The sequence below is a fragment of the Achroia grisella genome, unplaced genomic scaffold (assembly GCF_030625045.1).
Source record: "Achroia grisella isolate CSIRO2021 unplaced genomic scaffold, CSIRO_AGI_Agris_v1 utg660, whole genome shotgun sequence".
NCBI classification, from domain to species: domain Eukaryota; kingdom Metazoa; phylum Arthropoda; class Insecta; order Lepidoptera; family Pyralidae; genus Achroia; species Achroia grisella.
Window position 1 is genome coordinate 3,073,657 of NW_026712984.1, and position 22,270 is coordinate 3,095,926.

General features: G+C 31.4%; 1 protein-coding gene across 1 annotated transcript in view; it reads right to left on the bottom strand.

Annotated features, from left to right (window-relative positions):
- The window catches only part of LOC131849623 (A disintegrin and metalloproteinase with thrombospondin motifs like), a 107,262-nt gene that overhangs the window by 16,390 nt on the left and 68,602 nt on the right, over window positions 1-22,270 (bottom strand). Inside the window, exons 3-8 of the mRNA XM_059199732.1 lie at window positions 20,424-20,987; window positions 9,193-9,288; window positions 4,790-4,925; window positions 4,229-4,336; window positions 935-1,070; window positions 82-211 (exon numbers count right to left, since the gene is read on the bottom strand). Of these exons, the coding sequence (XP_059055715.1) occupies window positions 82-211; window positions 935-1,070; window positions 4,229-4,336; window positions 4,790-4,925; window positions 9,193-9,288; window positions 20,424-20,987 (1,170 nt within the window). The remainder of the gene's footprint in view (window positions 1-81; window positions 212-934; window positions 1,071-4,228; window positions 4,337-4,789; window positions 4,926-9,192; window positions 9,289-20,423; window positions 20,988-22,270) is intronic.

Here is a 22,270-nt window from a genome sequence, read left to right on the forward strand (position 1 = left end):
AGAATTTTTGTTAATCCTGTTACTTAAAAAAGAAAACTGAAAATCTATAATATATTGACACATGTATACTGATGAACTCACCCTAGATATGATGATACCGGCGATTGATATACGTATCCTGGGGCCCTTCAACAACTTGTATCTCAAGTCAACACCGTTCCAGAAAGACACGAAGTATCGTTTGATCTGCACGTTGTCACCTCCGTGTAATCTAGAAACAATTTTTTTTTACTTTAACATAATAATTTAAGGATATTGTAACAACAACATATTGAATCCAACGTAGCAGGGAGCGACTCTCTCTCGACATCTGATAAATCTTTGGTAAATTTTTGGTTTGGTACCGGCGTATCGTACTGGTAAAGTCTATACTAAACAAAAATGTAAATAGACACAATGAATTTTAATATATATTTTTTGTCAGGTCAGATTTGATCTCATGTGACGATCAGACGGGACGTGTGGAAATAAAAAAATATAAAATATCATATCATACTATAAACGAATATGGCATCAACTCAGATTTTACTGCAGAGCTTTTTAGTGGAACCACCGCTCCGAGGTAGGATAAATACCAAAATCTGTCTGTCTGTTTGTTACCTTTTCATGACTATTCGGCTCAACATATCTTAATTAAATTTGACATGAAGACAGATCTTATCACGAGAAGGACTAAGGGATATTTCAAAAAATAATCTGGAAAGGGAATGTAATATACAGTGAAATAAAGGATAAAAATGATAAAAGTTATAGAAAGCAGGTAACAACTGTTAAATTCAAATTCAAAATATCTTTATTCATGTAGGTCTATTACAGACTCTTATGATATGTCAAATCTACCATGTACATGTACATTGTGTGTTACATGTACATACTCGTATGTATATTACAATTAATAAGTAGCATAAAATAGAAAAAGTGGATACTGCAATACCTGTAGCCATCGTAATCAACAATGACCAGTATTTCGGGATATATTACATATGGCGCGTCCCTCTTCCGTCTACTGTGTGCGTCTGTTGATCGTTTTCTCCTGAACCGCTTGGCAAGGTGGTCGGGTTCCATGAAAGCTGGAGATGTTATAATAAGTTACATTAATTTAAGATTATCTCTTATAATATTTCTAGCTCTATCTGTACAGCTTACGTTACTCAGTGATATTATAGTTCCAACTATCTATAGGAGATTTTTTTTTGTAAATTGGTCAAATATTTTTGCAAACAAATTTATTTATTTATTATAGAAAAACCAGTACTGTACTACACACATATTGATAATTTATAAAAAGAAATGACAAATATATAAAAAAATAAAACTTTATAATAAGAATAAAGATTTTTTTATGTATGTGACTAGCTAACAAGCTTATAGACTACGTGATGGAAAACGATAACCATCTTCATTGCTACATGAATAGCATCATGGACTTTACAAAATACATTCTTCATGATTTGCCATTCCCGAGACCTATAATAGGTATAATGCTGTGATACTCTGTTATTCCACTTACTCTTCAAATATATATTAATAGACAGTAAGTGATAATGCATCTTTATAGGAACCAACATAAACAGCATCACAGCCGTAACAAGGGTTAAAAAATTTGATTTGAAGTAAAAAACTATGTTAATGGTCGATAACATATTTATGGGACATTACTTAGGCTATATTATGTCATGCTTCGAAAAACATTTGGAGTAGAAAACCACTAAAATCTATTGGCATTTAGGTAGTAATATTAGTCAGTTGTTAACTCGCGTATCGTTTATTCGATCAAAGATAACGATTACTCGAGTCAACATCATGTCGTGTAGGTACTTAGTACTTTTTTTTCATCTTTTAATTGTACACAATTGTTAATCTTCGTCACATTGTTCTTTAATTAGCGGCCTAAGACTGTGCGTTGCAAGAAAACGCTACGCCCATTATTGTAGAGTGCAATCTAACTCATTAAAATATCTAATATATAAACTCCCTTTTTATAATTAAAAAAAGTGTGTATGTATTTATTTAACCATGGATAAGAACTTTTACGTCACTAACTTTTAATGCAATTTTAATACTTATTAGTAAATTAAAGAAGTCGTTGTATTACTAGCCTAGTTGTTTACGACGCAGAATTACATCTAATAAGTGAGTGATATCAAATGTGACCGGTACAAAATTGGCAAAAATCTTAGTGTATCTAATTAAAACTAAAATAAGTATAAAAAATAACTAACTAAAATAAGTCTTTCTAATTGATTTTCGGAGAAAACCAAAAATTTATCCGCCACCGCGACATGGCGTCATATTGAATGCAATACTTAACATGCGATTAAGTATTGCATTCAATATGACGCCAATACTTGACATTATTTCTGACTATCCCATCCGGGATAACACTCGTGTGTACGTTAAGTATATAACAAAATGTATAGCGTAAATTTTAATAGTAACGGATTAGTATGACTTGATCGTCACTACGGCAGATGACGTGTAATTCTTCAATAGACTATTAAACATTTATAGGTAGGTTGGGCTATTTAGATATTAAATTTATATTCCACATACTAATAGTTTCCTATAGTATGTTGGGCACTGGAATATTGCTAAATATTTCGGTCGAAATCCGCACTGGAATTCTGAAATAAATAACTGGCCGCTAATACAGTGTACATTAAAAAAAAAAAGAGAATAGACGCCATCTTTTGTTATTATTAATAAAAAATAAGAGCAGACATTTTGTTGTTAGCTTCTACATTAATTAATTATACTACTACTACTATTCTACACGCATTGTAGAATAGTTTAGGAAATTACTCCTAGATGAAAGTACCGTGTGTGTTTAATCTTATACAAACTATTTCGCGTGTGGCCTTTCGTTATATTCCGCAAGAGACTAACTCCGTGTTCCCGCCATTCGGACGACCTCTACTTTGATGCGGTGTGCGCAGTGTCTTTAACAGTGCTCAGGATCATATTACAGGTCAGTGGATACCATTATTTTATGAATATTTGCTGCATATTATATTGATATACAAATTTATGGAAAAGCGCCCTGTAGGTGAGGTTAAGTTCTTGCATATACACGCCGCGTCATCATAGGTCTTTGACCTTTTTCATTTGTGTTTATTAGATTTTTATTATTTATCCTTATTTAAATACTAGATTAGACCTTATGACCCAAAGTTGAGTGGTTATAATTAATAAGATAAGTTTAACGTTTTTATTGTTATTTTATGAGAATATTAGAGCAGTTCATGGAAATTTGTTGAATTATAAAAATCGTCTGATGAAGCTTGTATAATAAATTATTTACTGTGGCTTCCGTATTAGATGTAATAACATTTATTCTTATGATTATGTATTTTTACATTATGTGACGTTCCTAAAAAAAAGATAATGAAACTGGACGATATGAATTTTCAGAAGCTTATAGAATATTTATATAGAACGCAAGAGGAATAAGCTTGAAGCATAAATCATTCTGTACCATTAAAACAATTGGCATAATTACCTACGTATACTTAGACCTCACACCTAGAATTATTTATTTAAATAAATAAATATTATCAATGGAAAAATAAATAAATTGACGCTATAAATATTGCATAGTTAATTGACAAAGACATGGCAAAAATACCTATTCATCTTGATTAATTGCTCAATAACAATATCTCTTTCACGTGCGCACCGGCACGTGAGTTTGTGCGCATCCGAATAATCGATCGTACAAACAGATAATCGATGTAATCGATTATGGTAATAGTACCGGTTCCTGCGTGAATACCAACGTGCTTAGATACGTGAAACTACCTAATGGTCTCACATATTTTTATCAATTGATTACAAATCGAGGGTTTGTGTATTTTTATCAACCGACTTAAAAAATAGAGGCTCTCAATTTGACTGTATATTTTTGTGGTAGTACCTCAAAACTCTCCTATGTGATTATTGGTAATTCTTTATTTGAAAACAGATCTTTTCCTAGTGGTGATCTGATAGAGTTTTTAAGTCATCCTTAATAATGCGATTGACACAATCGAAGTCAGTTTTTAGTGGAATAAACATGAGTATTATTTGTGAATTGTGACTGCACTTATTCGTTATTATTAATGTGAATTTAGTTATACGTCAGTACCCTTTACATGTTCATGTTATACTTAAAATGGGTTGCAAGGAAAGCTGCTATCGCCACAATTTTATGAGATAGTGTAGCTAAGTTACACAGAAAAACTTCACTTACCATAATCACCTAAGTGGTCGTCCGTTGCCGGGTCTCGCTTTATTATCACGTGTTTAGCACCGTTTAAAGCTTGTCTCAATTTGTCCTGGTCACCTTTTTCCCTTTTCACTGTAAAGAACATCAACAACATATTATCTCAACATATTAAATCCCATTGCTAATAATGTATCACGTCAGATAGATCTGCACGCGGTTTCCTTGGATACCATCTTTCTTATTTCTAGTTCAATACACCACGGTGAGCTAACTGGTCAATGGTATACCCTCCAGCATATGGCTAACACCATATGCTGGAGGGTATACCATTCCATTTTGATCTTATGGCTTATTAGTAAGTAGCAACCGTCATATATAAACATATATCTCACCATATACTGTAATTTCAATACTACATTTCAAGTGAAGTTGAACACAGCTTACAAAAAGCAGTTTTTTGGTTGTCTGAAAGAGGCAAGTCCCAGGTGCTGACGATAATGTGCATAGTCTGGTTTGATCCGCGTGCTATTCAAGGACGTTTCCCACGGAACATCAAGGTTATGTTAAACAATTGAGGATACTCACGAAGAGGTAGCCCAGTATCGATGGATACCATGTCAGACAAACTGGCTGGGTCCATGAACATCTCGTCATCCTGCGCTGGCGCCGTCATCGAATCGGGCACCGGCCTGATCACCAGCTCGTGACCAATAGAGCCTTCCTGCGCAACACAAAGTAAGTGAGTACATATAGATCCGATTTCAAAAATAGAGTAATTTAATTTGGATTATCGTTTTAACCATTCCGTAGTCATGTAGTATAAACTTAGCTAAATCAATACATAGATACCGATTAAAAAAAAACTACTTCATTAAATTTTATAAAAACATCATATTTATTTCAGAATAATAAAAGTATGTTTTTTGTTCAACATGTTTCATGTAAGTAAAGTGAATGTGACGAAATTCGTATAACGCATGTATTATACTCATACATAGAAATCTTTCAATAGAAAAATTCTAAATGATAATAAATTTTACGGAAAACTCCGTTGCGTTGTTTAAAATAAGTAAGCGAGAACAGACAAGCAACAATAACGATAGATGCAAAGAAGATTATTTCAATAAACTTCTTTAGATCCATAATCTAAATATATATTAGACGCATTTAAAAAATCCTTAAATTATACTGCATACGTATCTATTCAATGCAACATGGCAGTATTGAAATTATAGTGTGTCTCTAATTTTTACGTAAACTGGTAAAACACTTGATTTCGTAAAATTACATAGTTTACAAAAGTGATTAACTTGTTAAACAGAATATGAAAATACGATGGTTATTATTCTTAGGACTGCGTCACACTAGTGATTAGTCGCATCTCTTGTACAGACATAACAATTGTTTAGAAAATACACTAATACATTATATAAAGGCTGGATTCTTCTTGATGGCATTCTTTCATCAATCAACCGTCACATAACTAGTTATGTATCTACGTTACGTGTATAATTCTTATCAGACTTATCGACGCTTCCAGAATTGTTTATTTTAATCGTCATCATAAAATAAAGTTTAGTGTTTGATGCATTTATTAATGAAATAGTAGGTGGCTTATTAAAAAATATTTATTAATAAAAATAATCATTTCAAGGAAGAGAATAACTTACTTGAAAAACTTTAACAATTATTATTCGAATTTAAATAGTTCAGTAATTATAGTGTATTATTTACACAATACAACTTCTACTTGTACATTAATTTACCTCCAAATATTAGGCAATATATTAATTAAGGCATATAAATAACAGCAATTTTAACCCCTATTCCTCCCCCACTCCCCTACTCTCATTAAAATTTCAGGTTTAAATACTATAATTCAAATGTGACATTACGACATCTAAAACTATTCCATTGGTTGTAAGAGGTATCCGATCTAAAGTTCATGATTTTTTTACCCGATATTTTGACTCCTCCAAACCTTTGTCTTGGTTGATATACCCTCCTCCCCTAAATTGTGACTTAATTTATGGATGGCCTCTATACAGTAAACCTATATATATATATATATATATAAAAGTCGTCCGCGTGTGGTGGCCCTTAGAGTTGCACCATAGAGCCGACAGCTGACTTGTGAATAGTAAATAGAGTGGAACTCAGACACGACTGTAAAATCTTATTGTGCTGCCGTGACATCTTTATCACATAACAAATTATATTGTCGTTGAATATATCGCACGCCTCATAATAAACTGCGTTAACTCAAAAATCAGAAGTTACGCGAATTCGACTTTATCGTTTTGAACATAAAGTATGAATATCCAAAATTGGTAATTTTTTCGTTAATGCAGTTTAGTTTTAAGGTATACGATATGGATATTTGCTTTTGTGAAAAATGTTGTAGGTAGCTATATATATCTTGCTTTTGTAGTTTGTAGTAGAAAGTTACGTTGGTAAATCGATTTGCTAACAATATTGCTTACGACCACTGTGGTGTACGGGTTTAATACTCCGACATACTTCCGATGGTCGCGGTTTCAATTATAGCACCATACAAGCATGATGTTGTATAATAATGGTAACAAAGAGTCTATTTAACATGTTTAACATCTAAAGAATCAGGAAGTGGGGAGATTATTGGTTGGTAATGTAGACAAGTGACCCCATCACTACCTGCTTCTATCCGTTGCGCGGTTTATACATAGTTTTCTGTATTCATTAGTCTAAGCTTAATTTAAATTTCGTAATGTACGGTAAAAGTTCGAGCAATGCCGTAAACCTTTATTAAAAGTAAACTAATGCAGAGCGGAGCTCTGGGCGTTAATTTTAGTTTTAAATAGTTAGTATTCTATGGACATTTAGATAAACAATATAAATTGACATATAGTAAATACAATCATTATATAAACAAACCATAATCTAATAGATATTTAAAAAATAATCAACTTACAGATTTGTACGCTTGATATAAACACATTTTGTAAGGGCCATATTTTCAATAAGATGGCGTTGTATACATAAATGTTATATTTTATTTTTCTAGTTTGATTATTCGTCGATAGATATATATGTATGCATGCAGACGAAGTCGCAGTTAATACTAGTTATGTTTGTTTAGTAGGATGTTGTAACCAAATGCAACAGTACGCCTTTTGACACAATAACACCTCGATTATTATCTCCCATCGTTGTGACGCAACATATTTATGACTTTGTAACTTAAAAAAATAATTTTGAAATATCCTGTTTATAAATGAATGAAATAATTGAGAAATACCCAAGGAAAGGTTTCTAGAAAGTCTCTACCAGTTGTCAAGAATCCTTTGCTAGCAACGTTCTGGTTTCAAGACTAAGGAACCGCGTATATTTCAAATAAGAGTCAAACGGCTCGTGCAGAGGACGTGGTTCGAATAGTATAGTATATATTGGTTACTACGCCCTGTTCTCTTTGGACGACGCGACGATGTGATGTTTGTTACACTTTCACGCAAAACTACTGAATGGATTTTAGTGAAACTTTACAATATATATATGTAGCTTCTACATCAGAATAACACAACGCGGATGAAACTGCGGCCACAGCTAGTTTGAATATGTGTTTATCTTTCTGAGTGCTTATTACCTTTTCTTGATAATTGGCTCAAATAATCGTAACGAAAGAAATGAAAAGGTATGTAACACAAGGATGGACATATACGCTACCTCTTATCGTAAAAAATCATCTGGAAAGGCATGAAATAGGGGATGAATATTTGTGCCGACGAAGTTGGGAGTAAGCTGGTTATTGTTAAATTTCGTAGTGAAAGATGATAGATATTGCACCTTTGGGTGTATATTGATAATTTATTTTAAGTCCGTGGCACAATGGGCGTTGATTGTCGTTGGGAGCGATTGTGCAATCGACCTTAGTCTACTTGTGCACTCCATTGTTTGTGGTTACAGCTTACCTAGCCTAGTTAGATGAGTTTTTACGAAGACATATGTAAGCACAGTCTATAATAACTATGTATGTTAATGGAAGCTGGTGAAAGGTGTGGTGTTTATTCATGATAATGGGATGGGGCACCCGTCTGCGCTAACTGGTTCTTCTGGCTCCCGTCAGTGGAGGATGATACGATAAGAATGTGGTCAGATCAATTAGCTAATTCAACAGGAATTTATCACGATGGTTTCCAGATGGTACCGCATGGAATGTGTGATATTCGCCAGGTATACTTTGTACATAGTCGTCTGCTTGGGCAACTCTGTCTCACCTGTTTCAGCTGTCAAGCCGTATATGTTTTTTTATGTAATTAGAATGGTTAATAAGCTAATGGACCACTTGACGGTAAACGGAAACTGTCGCCTATATATTTTCAATAACAATAACGTTTTAAACAAAATATGTATCTAATAAACACAACATATTTCTGAGGCTGACTGTAGGTGTTTATTACAAAATTACTACAAAAAATACGTACGTGATTCTGCTACCAATATTTATGGGACAAACCAATTTGGTCATGGATTTGGAATAATATTAAGCGTATACTATTTACATGCTACTCAAGTTAAATTATTCGGTAGTAAAAATTTATTTGACAGTCTCGGTGGTTTTGTTATTATCACGCTGCCTTACTTTCGATGGGTGCGAGTTCGATTCCTCGCACGGTACAAACATTTCTATTCATGAGTATGATTATTTATATTGGTCTGGGTGTTTTCTATGTATTTTTATTTATTTATTTTATGTGTGTATTTAAGAAAAAAAGGAATCTATATATTTATATCAGTTGTCTAGTATCTATGTATAACACAAGGTCTGCTATCTATCATCATCTATCATGCAAAATACATGTATATACTTGTAGTTATACGGTTTCCATCACAATTTTTTAACACTATCCCTTGACAGTTGAAACGAACTTAATTGGAGACTTTAGTTTCTATGAATAATGAAGTTCATTTGACTAATTTTTATATTAAATAAATATCAAAAAACAACTTACCACCACTAACTTTCCGTGCTGAGGATGTCTCCTAATGAGCAGTGCGGCACCATTCTTTTCATCTTGATATAGTTCTCCCAAGTCTTCTTCGCCTTCCTGAATTTGAAAGGAACCAAATTAGATATTTGAATTATTTTATTCTTACTAATGTAGTTACTAATTAGAAATTTCGTTTGTCTATCTAAGAATAAAATAATTGAGAATCTTATAATTAGGAAATTGTGTTTGCCTATTTAATCACTTTTGATTAGTAAAGGACTAAAGGGATCTTAATGTAATTTGTAGTGAATATAGATTGTATCAGGAGGATAGACATAAGCTATCTTTTATCTTAAAAAAAAGCAATCGAAGTCGCGGTAAACCGCTTGACTAATAAACAACATCTATCGATTAAAATATTATAATGAAAAATTAAATTATATAAATTTTATTACAACACTTACTCGTATTACCACAACTTAGTACGAATAATAATACAACAAGGAATAAAAAGACCAAGGGCTTAACCACCAAGACAGTCACACAAAGTCTTATTGTTCACTTAGCCACGTCAAAATGTTTTTATCACTACCGTTCCAGTTCGGCTAGCTACTTCAGTTGAAAAGAACTGATAACAAAATCCAACGGGGACACAAAAAATACAGTTGAATTAGGAACCAAGATTTAAAGTCTATTAATATAATTTGTACTGTAGACACACACATTAATATTTATACTACAGGTATAAATAATTGGCTAAAAACCTGTATTGTAGTTTTTATTTCTTGAAGGTACATACCAAATAATCACACCGCTACTGTATGTAAAAAAAAATCTGTAATCTTACATTTATTTGTCCTTTGACAAGACAGGGAACGAAATGAAAGAATTAAATGTACAAATACGACATTTTCAATAGGTCAATTTCATCCTCGTACAAGTTTGTACAAGAATTTCACATACGAAAATAGGTCATAATAATATGATGTGCCAAATTTAGCTTAAAATATGTACGAGATCAGTTTTTTCTGCTGTTTTAAGGTTGGCAACCCTGAAAACGGGACTAGTTCGTAAATTGTCCGGACAATAGACGGAAGGGGTCTTGAAGGCTGTGCGGAGATTGGCTGTTCCGTTTGACGCGACGTTTGTTTAACAAAATTTAATTAATTTAAAATCAACTGTGACGATGACATGCATGCATAATTTAATCAAAATGGTATAGAAACAAAATCGTCGACTATACCATGGATAATTGCGCATTTATAAATAAAAAACAGATCTAAATCGTCTTGTGTACAAGTTCAATAGAACTGAAAAATAAAGCACATATAAAGACAATACCTATATAAGAACGTGGCGTAAACGTGCTTTTTCAAAATAATTTTAAGCCAAAATCATTTAATCATATAAATGAAACATTTTGACAATTATGCAAGTGAAAATTTTATATCACAATCTCTACCATCTACAATTTTCAAGAATTCCCACTATAAGATTTTTTGGTCGTTTGTTGTAAGGAATCAACATTGAAGTCATGTTAACTATGTAGATACCATTTTAATTAACAATTTACATGTCGACACACGTCTGGCGAAAAACTTTGATCTCACAGAATGCAATTTTTGATATACAAGTAGGTACTTATCGTGTGAAAATCAACAATCGTGAGATGAATATACTGCGTACTCTTAAGTATTACCAGCGTGCGTGATACCACCATCTCATCATACGGAACCTTGCACGTTTTTACATGAATTTGTGCTTCATGATTTCTATAAAAGTTACTAAGAAATTTTATGTTATTTGAAAAAATAACGTTCTATATATATCGTATTACAAATTATGGCATATTATTTAATAAAAATTATTTGAATTAACAAATAAATGAAAAATTATGAGAAAATGGATAGTGAAAAGAAACTAAGAGATTTTATAACTTTACAAGATTAGATCTTGTAAAGTTGTAAAATCTCTTAGTTGTTGTATGTATACCTTTGGCTTTGCCAACACTAAAACTCTTTGTGTATCAATTTATATTTTAGACTAACTCTCCGATAATGGAAATATCGATAACAGAATCAAAATAATCTCAAAGACAGTGGTATGTTATTGCCAGTCCATATAACATTAATACTATCATTTTCTTTATCGCTTGTTCTACAATTCTGGTTCATGTTTTTAGATCTACTTTTATAAGAATATGCCACATTCCGACTTAAATTTTTTTCTTCTCAAAAATATCTTACCCCAAATTTTCACTTTACAATTGCTTCTAATTAATCTTACTTCATTCATTTTTATAGTATTTGAATGGTATACAACTTTATAATGAAAAATATGATTGTAGGTATATTGTCCAATTTGTTGTGTAGTTATATATTGTTATGATATATAAATGTTGTACTGTGTTGACATTATTAAATTATTTCATAATTTAAATCTACGTCAAGAATACACAGATACAATGATGATGTAACCTGTCTACTTATTCCGACGTGTATATTCACAATACTATTTACAAATAAATAAAAATTTTACTGTAATTCATATTAACTATGAAGTATATTTCCGCAGTCCATTGTTGGAGATGCGATGTGTATCGAATCACGACCGCATACAGACACACATAACGATCTTATCTCTTGTTTTATTTATAATTTATCTGCCTTTTTAGACATTTAGTATCTTGAACTTTACGGCTTTGATATATATTGCACTTATTAAGGAAAAAACGTGGTCACATCTGTGAATAACGTTAAAAGTTTTGGTAACCTTTACAAAGAGGAAGGGTTCGATTTTTTTATAAATTCAACAGGTACTTAGTAGACTTAAAATTTCTATAATAACTAAATTGTTAATGAGTAATGGTTGGTTTTAATTTGACTTTTAAAAGATTTCGACATGTAACAAATAAATGACGTTGCTTTGTAGCTGAAATAGGTGAGATAGAGGTACCTACGAAAACGACTTTGTCCAAAATCCGTAATCCTAAATTTGCTGATTATAATAACATTAAATATGTATAGCACTATAGGTGAAAGATATTTTTTTAAATAATTAAGAGTTTTTAAGGTACATTGCACGGGTGTACATATATTATACATACAAAGAGGAAGTCTTGAACCACTCTATTATTTGCTAAAAACTACAGAAAAGCGAAGAGACAGCAGAAACTACTTTTTTATACTATATAAAGATAAACAAACATACAAAGAGTCAAACCTTTCCTCCTTATTATATCGATAGGTATTCCTGTTAAAAGAATATGAATCATGCCACATCTTTTCTCGTGTTCAACGTTAAGTAAATTATTATTCCTTTTGCCTTGTTATATAGTTATGGGTCTACAAATAAGCCATAAATGTAAAACAAAGTAAAGAATCATCTTTGATTTATTAGGTACCTACTTAATGAATACGCTCGTAAACCAAGTACTAGTAAGTGCCTAGAGTAGGTATAATTTTATAAGTTGCAAGTATTTTTAAACGGCTGGTACAGTCAACTTAATAATGACTTGAAGATTATAGCGTCAAGATATATTTTATTTACCTACTAGTGGCAACGGCGACTTTGTATGCGTTTAATTTTATAAACTTACATCTACTGATGATGCTCTAATGACAATTTTAAATAAAGTAAATAAAAAAAATCTATATGAAATCCGCGATTGTGTCATAAAAAATTAATTAATAGAATATAAAAAATTTTGATATAATTTCTTAGGTCCCTCGTTTCTCTAATTTTCAGCATTCGTCCTTATTTATAACATACTTATTTCAAATCATATGTTAATTAACATATATATGTTTTGATTGATTGATCTGATCGTTTCGGTGGAGTTAGATCAATTTGGATAAAATTATGTGTGCATATTCAAATGCCTTCGTATGGTTTGAAACAACAATTGAATCCGTAAGTCGCACTGTTTTACTGACGTTTGCCGATTTACAACATTAACATATCTGCATATATGTACCATATATGTTATTAATTTGGGTAATAAATTATCTAGTTATTGATATTTCATTGATTATGAATATATTTTATTTAAGGCATTTCGCTTTAAATAAAATATATTCATGTATGGCCTTAAATAAAATATGTCAGTATCTCGAAAATAATGTGAAAGCAATTGTATTGTATTATCTACCCCGTTACCTAACCATTTGCACTATCTACCACTTTCTGTCTTCTCTCCTCTACTCAAACGTTGTCTGGAAAAGATTGCTTATGCGATAAGACCTTTTATACATATTTATACCTTATTATAAATAGAAGTTATTTACATTTTTTATAATTTCCTTGTGATGCAATAAAGAGTAAATAAATAAAAATAAATAATTTTACGTAACTGGATGTTCAAATACTTTGTTTATGTCAATAATTAGCATTATTGACGTGCATCTGAGCTGAGAAATTTACTTTTTTTATGTACATACTACATTAATTGTGTACCGATTAAGGGCGATTATATACTAGATATTATTAGTTATTGAAAGCTATTAAGTGAGTCAGTGACTCGATGTAATTGTCGATTAATTGCTCTGGCGCATACGGATGTTTAAAGAGTGTAGTTGGGCAGTGTACCAACGATCCGATTTACATACCGTGTCATGTTATCCACCACCTTAGCAATATTACGATTAATAGTAAAAAAGTTTGCAACATATTCTGTGTGTGCTATTATTTATCAAGGGACTTTTAGCCATGTTTACCATTCCAATTATATGAAATAAGTAATGTTGATTTAAAGGGATGTAGATGCCTTACGTCTTTGGATATATGGATTGGCAAATAAGCTCACGGCTTGCCTACCTTATGGCAAGTGGTAACCGCCGTGTATGTACGTAAACAGCACCACATATATGACATTAACATGTCCTGTATACCTCACATGCGCTGTCAATTTCGGAGGGACTATGTGACGTTTGTCTGGGCAGGTGTGCACAGGAATTTTAGGTGCACATTAATTAACTTTATATTATTAAATATTATAAAATTTTTATTTATTGTACGAATAAAAGTATAACATTGAAATATTAAATTGTGAAATAATAGGCTACGTGACGTCGAATCTGATTGTGGAATTGGAATGATTCAACGGTCATGCATTCATCCGCGCGTCCTCGCTTCTCGCTCATTCGCAGATTACCCGCATTTGGCCAATTTATTAACGTTCGATTGATGCGTAGACACTTAGATATTATGCCTTTCACTTCCTTATTCAGGCTGATCCGGATTTCATTGTCATCCTAACATCGTCACTGGTGTTCTATTAGCCTAAACCGTTAGCACAAGCTGGAACACCCTTATGGTCGTCTATAAAATATAATAAACAAATTAGTCTCGGTGGTCAAGCGATTTACCACACCTCTTTATTTCCGATATCCGCAGGTTCGATTCCTGTCACGATGTAAACATTCATAAGTAGGACTCTGGTGTCTGGTCTGGGTGTTTTATATATTTATTATTAATGTAAAAAAAACTATTTACCTACAACACTGCTTATCTTGGAACTAGATGGCACTCTGTTAATTGTCCAGGATTATATTATTATTACAATAATAATGATAGATAATAGTGATGAATATATTTTTATAAATAGCTTTTATACGTAGGTATTTGGTACATATTTTGATCTTTTGGTGGCCTTCGGGCTATATTATTAGACCCTGATCAATATTTGTCAGGCAACTACCAATCGTGACAGAATTCAACGAATTAGCATTGTTTTATTACAAAACTATTATCTTCCGGCAACAGACTGTTTTAGAAAAAAACATTGCATTTGTAGATAAAATAATAAAAAGTACCTTTAAGTATGATAGGGTGTCAGAAAATTTATATTAAAAAAAATTATATTCTTATAATTTCCAATAATAAAAACAATAATAGAAAAATTCCAATAATAAAAACATTTACGTATGAATTATTTTGCATGTTATAGCGTAGGGTTGAATAGATAATAAATAGATATATTTAGATATATCTACGCTATTCACTCTTAATTAGTTAAGATCGTATGTTTTCTTCAAACTTAGTAATGTACCATATATAGTTGATCTCCACGCAATCACCCCTATTTATCCAATATAAAACCATCGTTGTCAGTACTTGATAAAATTGCACAACAGGTAAAGATGAAGAGCTCACTAATGCACATAGATTTATGTCACCCACCCCTCCTCATGACATAGATTCCACCTATCGATCCTCTTGTCTCATGCAACCATGCACACGGCTAAATCGTAATATCGAAATCACCATGGACAAAACCGAGGTTCAAATCCCTAGTGGCGACCTCAGACTGAAGTCGTAGCCGTTAGGTAGGAAGCGGTTTTCAGCCACTCTATATATCTTTCCGCGGGTTTGGACTGCCCCTATACCCGCCCCAGGCTAGTTAAGTCTACAGCATTAGAATAGTATGGAATAAAACGGGTTTAAGTTAAATCGTTAGTATCAAACAGATCCCTCCAACTAGTCGGATGACAAATCGTGTCATGTCCGGAGGCTTTTGTATAAATACTATAAAATAACTACTAAACTATAAATCAAACTATAATCACCTCCGATCGGCAAAAACAAAGAAGATGCAGTTAATTTTATTATGCATTTATAATGCAAACTGTCACCACACGCGAATGACGTCAACATGATAAATGAACGGGGAAGATGAACTTGCGTGTTTATTTTTGCATGCCTGTATAAACAGACTTCTTACTACAAAAAATGTCTAAAATGAAATAAAATTTTCAGCAAATTTTGTAAAATCTTTACATAGTAAGTATACAGTTAAGTCGCTGTTGCTGCTCTTCACTTACATCTTTTAACTACGCTACGGATTTTAATGCAGTTTTTAGCTATATGTAGATCGAGTGATTCAAGAGGAAGGTTTGTATGTATAATATGTGTACATTATACATGTACATTATATGATGAAGACAGCCGAGAAATTGAATTTGTAATGTGATGTCGTAACAAACATATTGTACAGTTGCATAAAAATTCTGTAGTTTAGTTTGCATCCATCTATCCACACTCATAAGCATCCGTGTTTATAATATTAGTAAGTGTTTGTATAACTAATAACTGGTATTATTTATTACATTTAAATTATATTATGAAAAATCACTTAATGTGACAGTGTCATTATATGTAAATGAATAAATAAATTTATTTAAATAACAGATTTATTAACACTTGTCCTGCAGGCAGAATATGAAAATCAATGTTGAAATACTTAAAGCAAAATTAACAGTTACACAATGTTTAGGTAATTACAAAAATACTACGGGTGTAAATAGCAGAATCAATATACTGTATTATATTATTTTACTTATTGATTTTATATCATTTTATTCTTACAGTCGCTGCTTATAAATGACTACATAAATTTTTAAATCCAAATCCATATGTTAATAAAATATAAGTAAATGCAAATGCGCTCATATAAGATAGTGCCGAATTCAGGTCACGTGCTCAGTCTAAAAACTGGTTGATTATGTGAATTTTAATAACAGACTTTATATCCGTTGGTTATTGTATGTAATAATCGTGGTAGACTTTGAACAGAGTCATCTGCGTGGGTACCTCTGTCTCACCTAGTTTTACCGCTAAGCCACTAGTCACTTGCTTTGTAAATTGTGTTAATGTTTGGACAGCAAGGAATGTCAGTAAACAGGGTACAATGTTCATCATTGCCTAGCCTTTATCCCATTATTTGGGATCGGCGCAGTATGTCTTTCTCTTCCACTGCTCTCTATCGGTCGTCATAAAAAGAAAATAAGACATGTAGGACATTTTAGCCGCTTATGAACTTCAAATTTCTTATATTATATTGTTTTCCTTAACGTCCAGTTCAGTATATAGATCCAATTGAGAAGAACTGGCAAGAAACTCAATTGAATATTTTTTTTAAAAGCCAGTTTATTTACAATGTATATATAGCATGTAATATTATATTATCTGTGATATAGGTGTCTATGTCTAACATTAAATGAAAATCCCGTGAACTATTGCCATGCAGTTAAATTGTAGAACATTCTTCTACTCAAAGTAATGTGATAAATATAAACCTTTTGTCCTAATTCAAATGTTTTTGACATCTATTACAAAGTGCAAGTGATAACTAAATCAAAGTACAAAATATATTACTAATGTACAATATACATTATATGTATATTATCTGTTTGCATAACATTTGCATAAACCATATAATTCCGAAATAAGATAAACTGACAGTGATATGTACGAATTTGATATGCTTTGTACAGCTAACGCTGTATCAGTGTTATTGACAATATATTGCAACTGTTAAATCGTACAAATATTTAAACAAACATTATAATTTAATAATAAAATTATACATATACAGACCTAATAATAATCTTAATTCATAAAATGATCGCAAATTTACTTTAAGTTATTATAAAATATATACATTTCGCATTCTTTATATATGCAAATCAATCTCGGAAAGCGATTTATTGTTGTATCTTTGTAAATTCTAATATGGTTTTACTGTTTAATTCTAGGACCATTGAAATAAAGTTGGTATGTATCCCACTTATATTTGTTGATTTTTCAAGCTGTAGTATATTTGAATTTCTACTATCGCTTTATCGCTTTAGTTTTTTATAAACTACTTATTTAGTTTTTATGTTTCTGATATTATCATAATTTCGTATTACCCTCATTAAAATTATTCTTTAAACAAATAATAAGTATGACAAAATTCTTATCGCAGATCAGAAGACATTCTATTACAATAAAGAACTTTACGTATTTACGAATTAATATACGTAATATGAGTGGAGTGGTAGTCGTGTATATTTGGTATAATGACTAACAAGAATATCTGCGTGTGTGGTTGATTGCAATCTCTCACTTAGCGTTAATTAAACTGCCACTATATACAGAATTACTTAATAAAAAATTAAGTGACGGGTTACTTAGTAATGTTGGTAACAAATTGATTAGTACCACACGAAGTTATCAAATTATACTTAATGAATAAAGAAATCATCATTACTTCTTCTCTTTCTTATATTAAAACTGCAAACAAACATTGGCGAATATTGAAGGGAGGAGGAGTTTTGCTAAAATATGCATTGATTATAATTAATGTAGATGGTTAAAACTTAATAATGTGACGTAAAATTGAATTTGTGCATCTTATGATAACTTTCAATCTTTTTTTATTCTTTCTTTTTCATTCTACTTTAAGTTTTCTGATACAGACAGTATTTTTGTTAGGATCTCTTTCCTGCAAGATAACGGCAACAAAGAAGTATAGAAAACGGGATATAAATTGTTAAATATTGTGTTCTGCATTGCAAAGTAGTCGAGAAGTGTCATTCAGTTTTCATAAAATTGACTCAACATTTTTTTTTAATACCATAGGGTATTCAAAAAAATGTGAGGAATAGACTTAACTTTCGCATGTTTTCTTTTGCTTTATTTAGGTCACAAGTATACTTCATCGATAAAAACATTTCTGCAAATATACATAACTGATACCATTAAAGATATTCCTGTTTTAATGAATCTGTACGGAAAATTTTGTCGTGACATACTAATTCAATTACCCAAATTAGTACCTCATGATTTCCGTAAGTTATAATAATATGCCCAATTCACTGATATAAGCAATTTAAATTGACAGTATCTAGATAATGTAAATAATTTAAGTAAAAATAACGGAAAATCAACAAAATTGCTGAAGTTTCTGCATAATTTTGTTCATAATTAAGTATAAGGTAAGGCCATTGTAATTTACAGGTTCAAATTGCCAAAAGGGACTAAAAGATTATTACGATTACATATTCCATTGCTGGTATTTGTAGGTACTTACAGTTAGGTAAAATAGATCGAAATATGATATTTGTAATGTATTTAGGTAGAGAAAATATAATTTGAAACACAAATATTGTCATTAGATTATTTTTATAAACTAACGCATTTTTAAGCTATTTATAAAGTTATGTATTTGACTTATTTTCTCTGCAAATATCATTTAAACAATGTAATATCTGCACCAATTTAGATGCTATTCTTGCAAGCGTATTCTTTCGTATACAATAGATATTATTATTCTATAACTTTTCTTATGTGGATCAATTTTTACAATTTTTATCCGAAAAAACTAAACGCGCACAATTTAGCAAGCCCTCCTACATTATGTATTAAGACTATCATTACTAAGTTCCGACCAAGTAGCTAATTTGGAATGTTTAATAAATGAACATTATTGCACTGTATATAAACATGCACTTACTGTAATCTAGTATACATTTACGCATCAGACTTCACTGTTAGATAAGACGCTCCGTGAGAACAGCCACTTTCACCCACACCACAACTTTTTACTGGATCCAGAACAGTTCAATTGTTCTCGCACCACCACTCGCAGGTTGTATAACGTTCGATTTAATTGTCACTTCTGCTCATTGTCTCCGCATTTTCCTAACGTCTTCGTGATCCGTTTCGATTTTCACTGGTAGCTTGTAATTATGATGGTATCATATGGGAATGTAGGTCTCCATGATACACAGATTTTTCAACGATGAATGTGAATAGGAAATTAAAGAAAATCTTGCAATTCTAAAACTAAACCATGCTAAGCACAATGGCAATAAGGCCCATTATCTTTTATTTCTTTATTGGTTTTGTAATGTTATTATGATTCCCGAATAGTTGGGAATCATATTTGATATTTCCTTAAATATTTTTTTGGAGATGTATATATTGAATCTATTTAAAGTTTATGTTACGTTTGCTTAATAGGTTTTCTATCTTGTATTGCTCTAATATTTGTTTGAATATTTTTTTTATTTACTAGAATTTTATTTTTCAATCAATTAAACTGTACTAGTATATACTAAGAGTCTTAGTGATAAATATAGCAGCATAAATAGTTTAAGACAGATAATTATTAACCAAAGAATTTAGAACTATAACAAGTTATATAAGAATAGTAACGAAGTCATTTGAATTTCATTTGGCATTTGAAATAATGAGTTTGATGGCTAATAAGCTTAGATTATGGATAATCTTAGGTCCTCAATGTTAAATATTATATAAACTTTTAAAGCAACTGTGACCGACAGTGATGTATGGAACAATTTATTTACATTGTTCATTTTTCATGTTATTGGGTCAAGGTCAATAGCATACTCTAAATGACTGTCATTATTAAGTACAAGGTTCAAAAGCATAAAGATCGTAAGCAATTTTAGTAAATTTGGACTTACCGAGTTCAACTCCTCGTAGTCAACTCCATGAGGTTGCGACTCGTTTGTCAAAGCTTTCCACACTTTGAGTCCATCTTTCTTAAATAAACCCTCTTGTTTCTTCAACACTAAACTCAACTGTTTCCCGAATGCCTCTAAATCTATCCTATGAACACCGTCTTCTTGATCTGTCACTATATGCTCCTTATCACCATTCTCACTATTACTACCACTAAATTCACTATCACTAATTTCACTAGAATTTGTTACACCGAATTCAACGCTCACTGTATTATTGAGGTCACCAATTATATCAACATCTTTGATGTACTGTTTTGCTCTAACGAACATCTCATCGTTTAAGAGAGACGGTGGGTTTGCTATCTTCGTTGGACGTTCATTTGTAGTCTTTTCGTGGGGGATTTTACTAGAATTTGGGGAGTAAGTGTTAGCAGCGTGACCTGTTGTTATATGCCGCCTTGATAAGTGGTGTGTTAGATGTACTAAATGGTATTGTGGAACTAAACTGTGATGATCCACGTGGAATACGTTTCGTAGCTCGTCGGGTGTCATGTGCTCGTGAATCTGGAAAGAGGAAAAAACTTGTTGTAATTACAATTGTCAATGTTGCAATTTGTAATTTCTTATATCAATTATATCTAACATAAAACAATTTTAAAAGTGTCTTGTTTAAAAAACTGTAAAATTATTGTACATAATCTGTTTAAAACTTAAATAGATTATCAATCGGTTACTGAATCGAAAGCTCTGTCTGAATCTAAAAATCTGTTAAAAACTAAACGTACAATTATATGCTATAATGAGACGTTGATAAATAATAATACGCATTTTAATTAAGAATGTAGCACTAGATTTATTTTCATTTAATCCGGTTTGATTACAAATATATAACAAATAATTTCTTTGGAACTCCAATTCATTACTAGACTATACTGTAAATTATATTAATATTAAAATACAAATTATATTTTACTAATGGATCTACGAGTTTGTAGCACGGCGACTCTATCAATGATATCGATGTAGCCAAACCCAAAAAAATATAGTCAATATTATCATTCTACCATTATTTTTAATGTCAAAAATTTGTAAATTTAATACTACTAATTTAATTTTATGAGTGATAAAACAACTTCATTTAGCCACATATGTTACCACGCAAAATTCTACTGTCAAATATTTTAGACGAAAAATTAAGTAGACATTTAGATATTTGTTACGTAATTTCACTAAAATAGCTGAATATTTCGGATTGAACTTTGCATATATCATTCATCATTCATTAATAATATAGACTTTGTAATTGTTAAGTTTTTTTGTGGTAAGGCCACGGATGTAAATTTTAAAATAAAATCAGAATAGAGAGCGAAGATGTCAAATGAGTGAATTAAATATGGCTGTTTCTGACTTAGGGTCAGTTCCATATGAGATCCATACCCTAAAGCCTATTATTGTTAGAAATATAATTAATAAATTTAAATTATCCTAGTTTCTCCCGTTAAGAAACGAGGATAAATAATAAATATCCCCAATAAACAATAATTGATAACCTAGGTAAATTTAGACTTTATATACAACTAGCTTTTGCCCGCGGCTTCGCTCGCGTTAATTTATCCCCTTAGTATCAAAATCCTTTCTTAGAGGATGCCTACGTCATAGTAGCTTTATGCATGCAAAGTCTCAGCCCGATCGGTTTAAAATTGAGAAAGTTTCATACAAATTTTCATCCCATATTTTATCCCCTTGGGGGTAGAATTAATCAAAATCCTTTATTAGCGGATGCCTACGTCATAACATCTATCTGCATGCCAAATTTCAACCCGATCCGTCCAGTGGTTTGGGCTGTG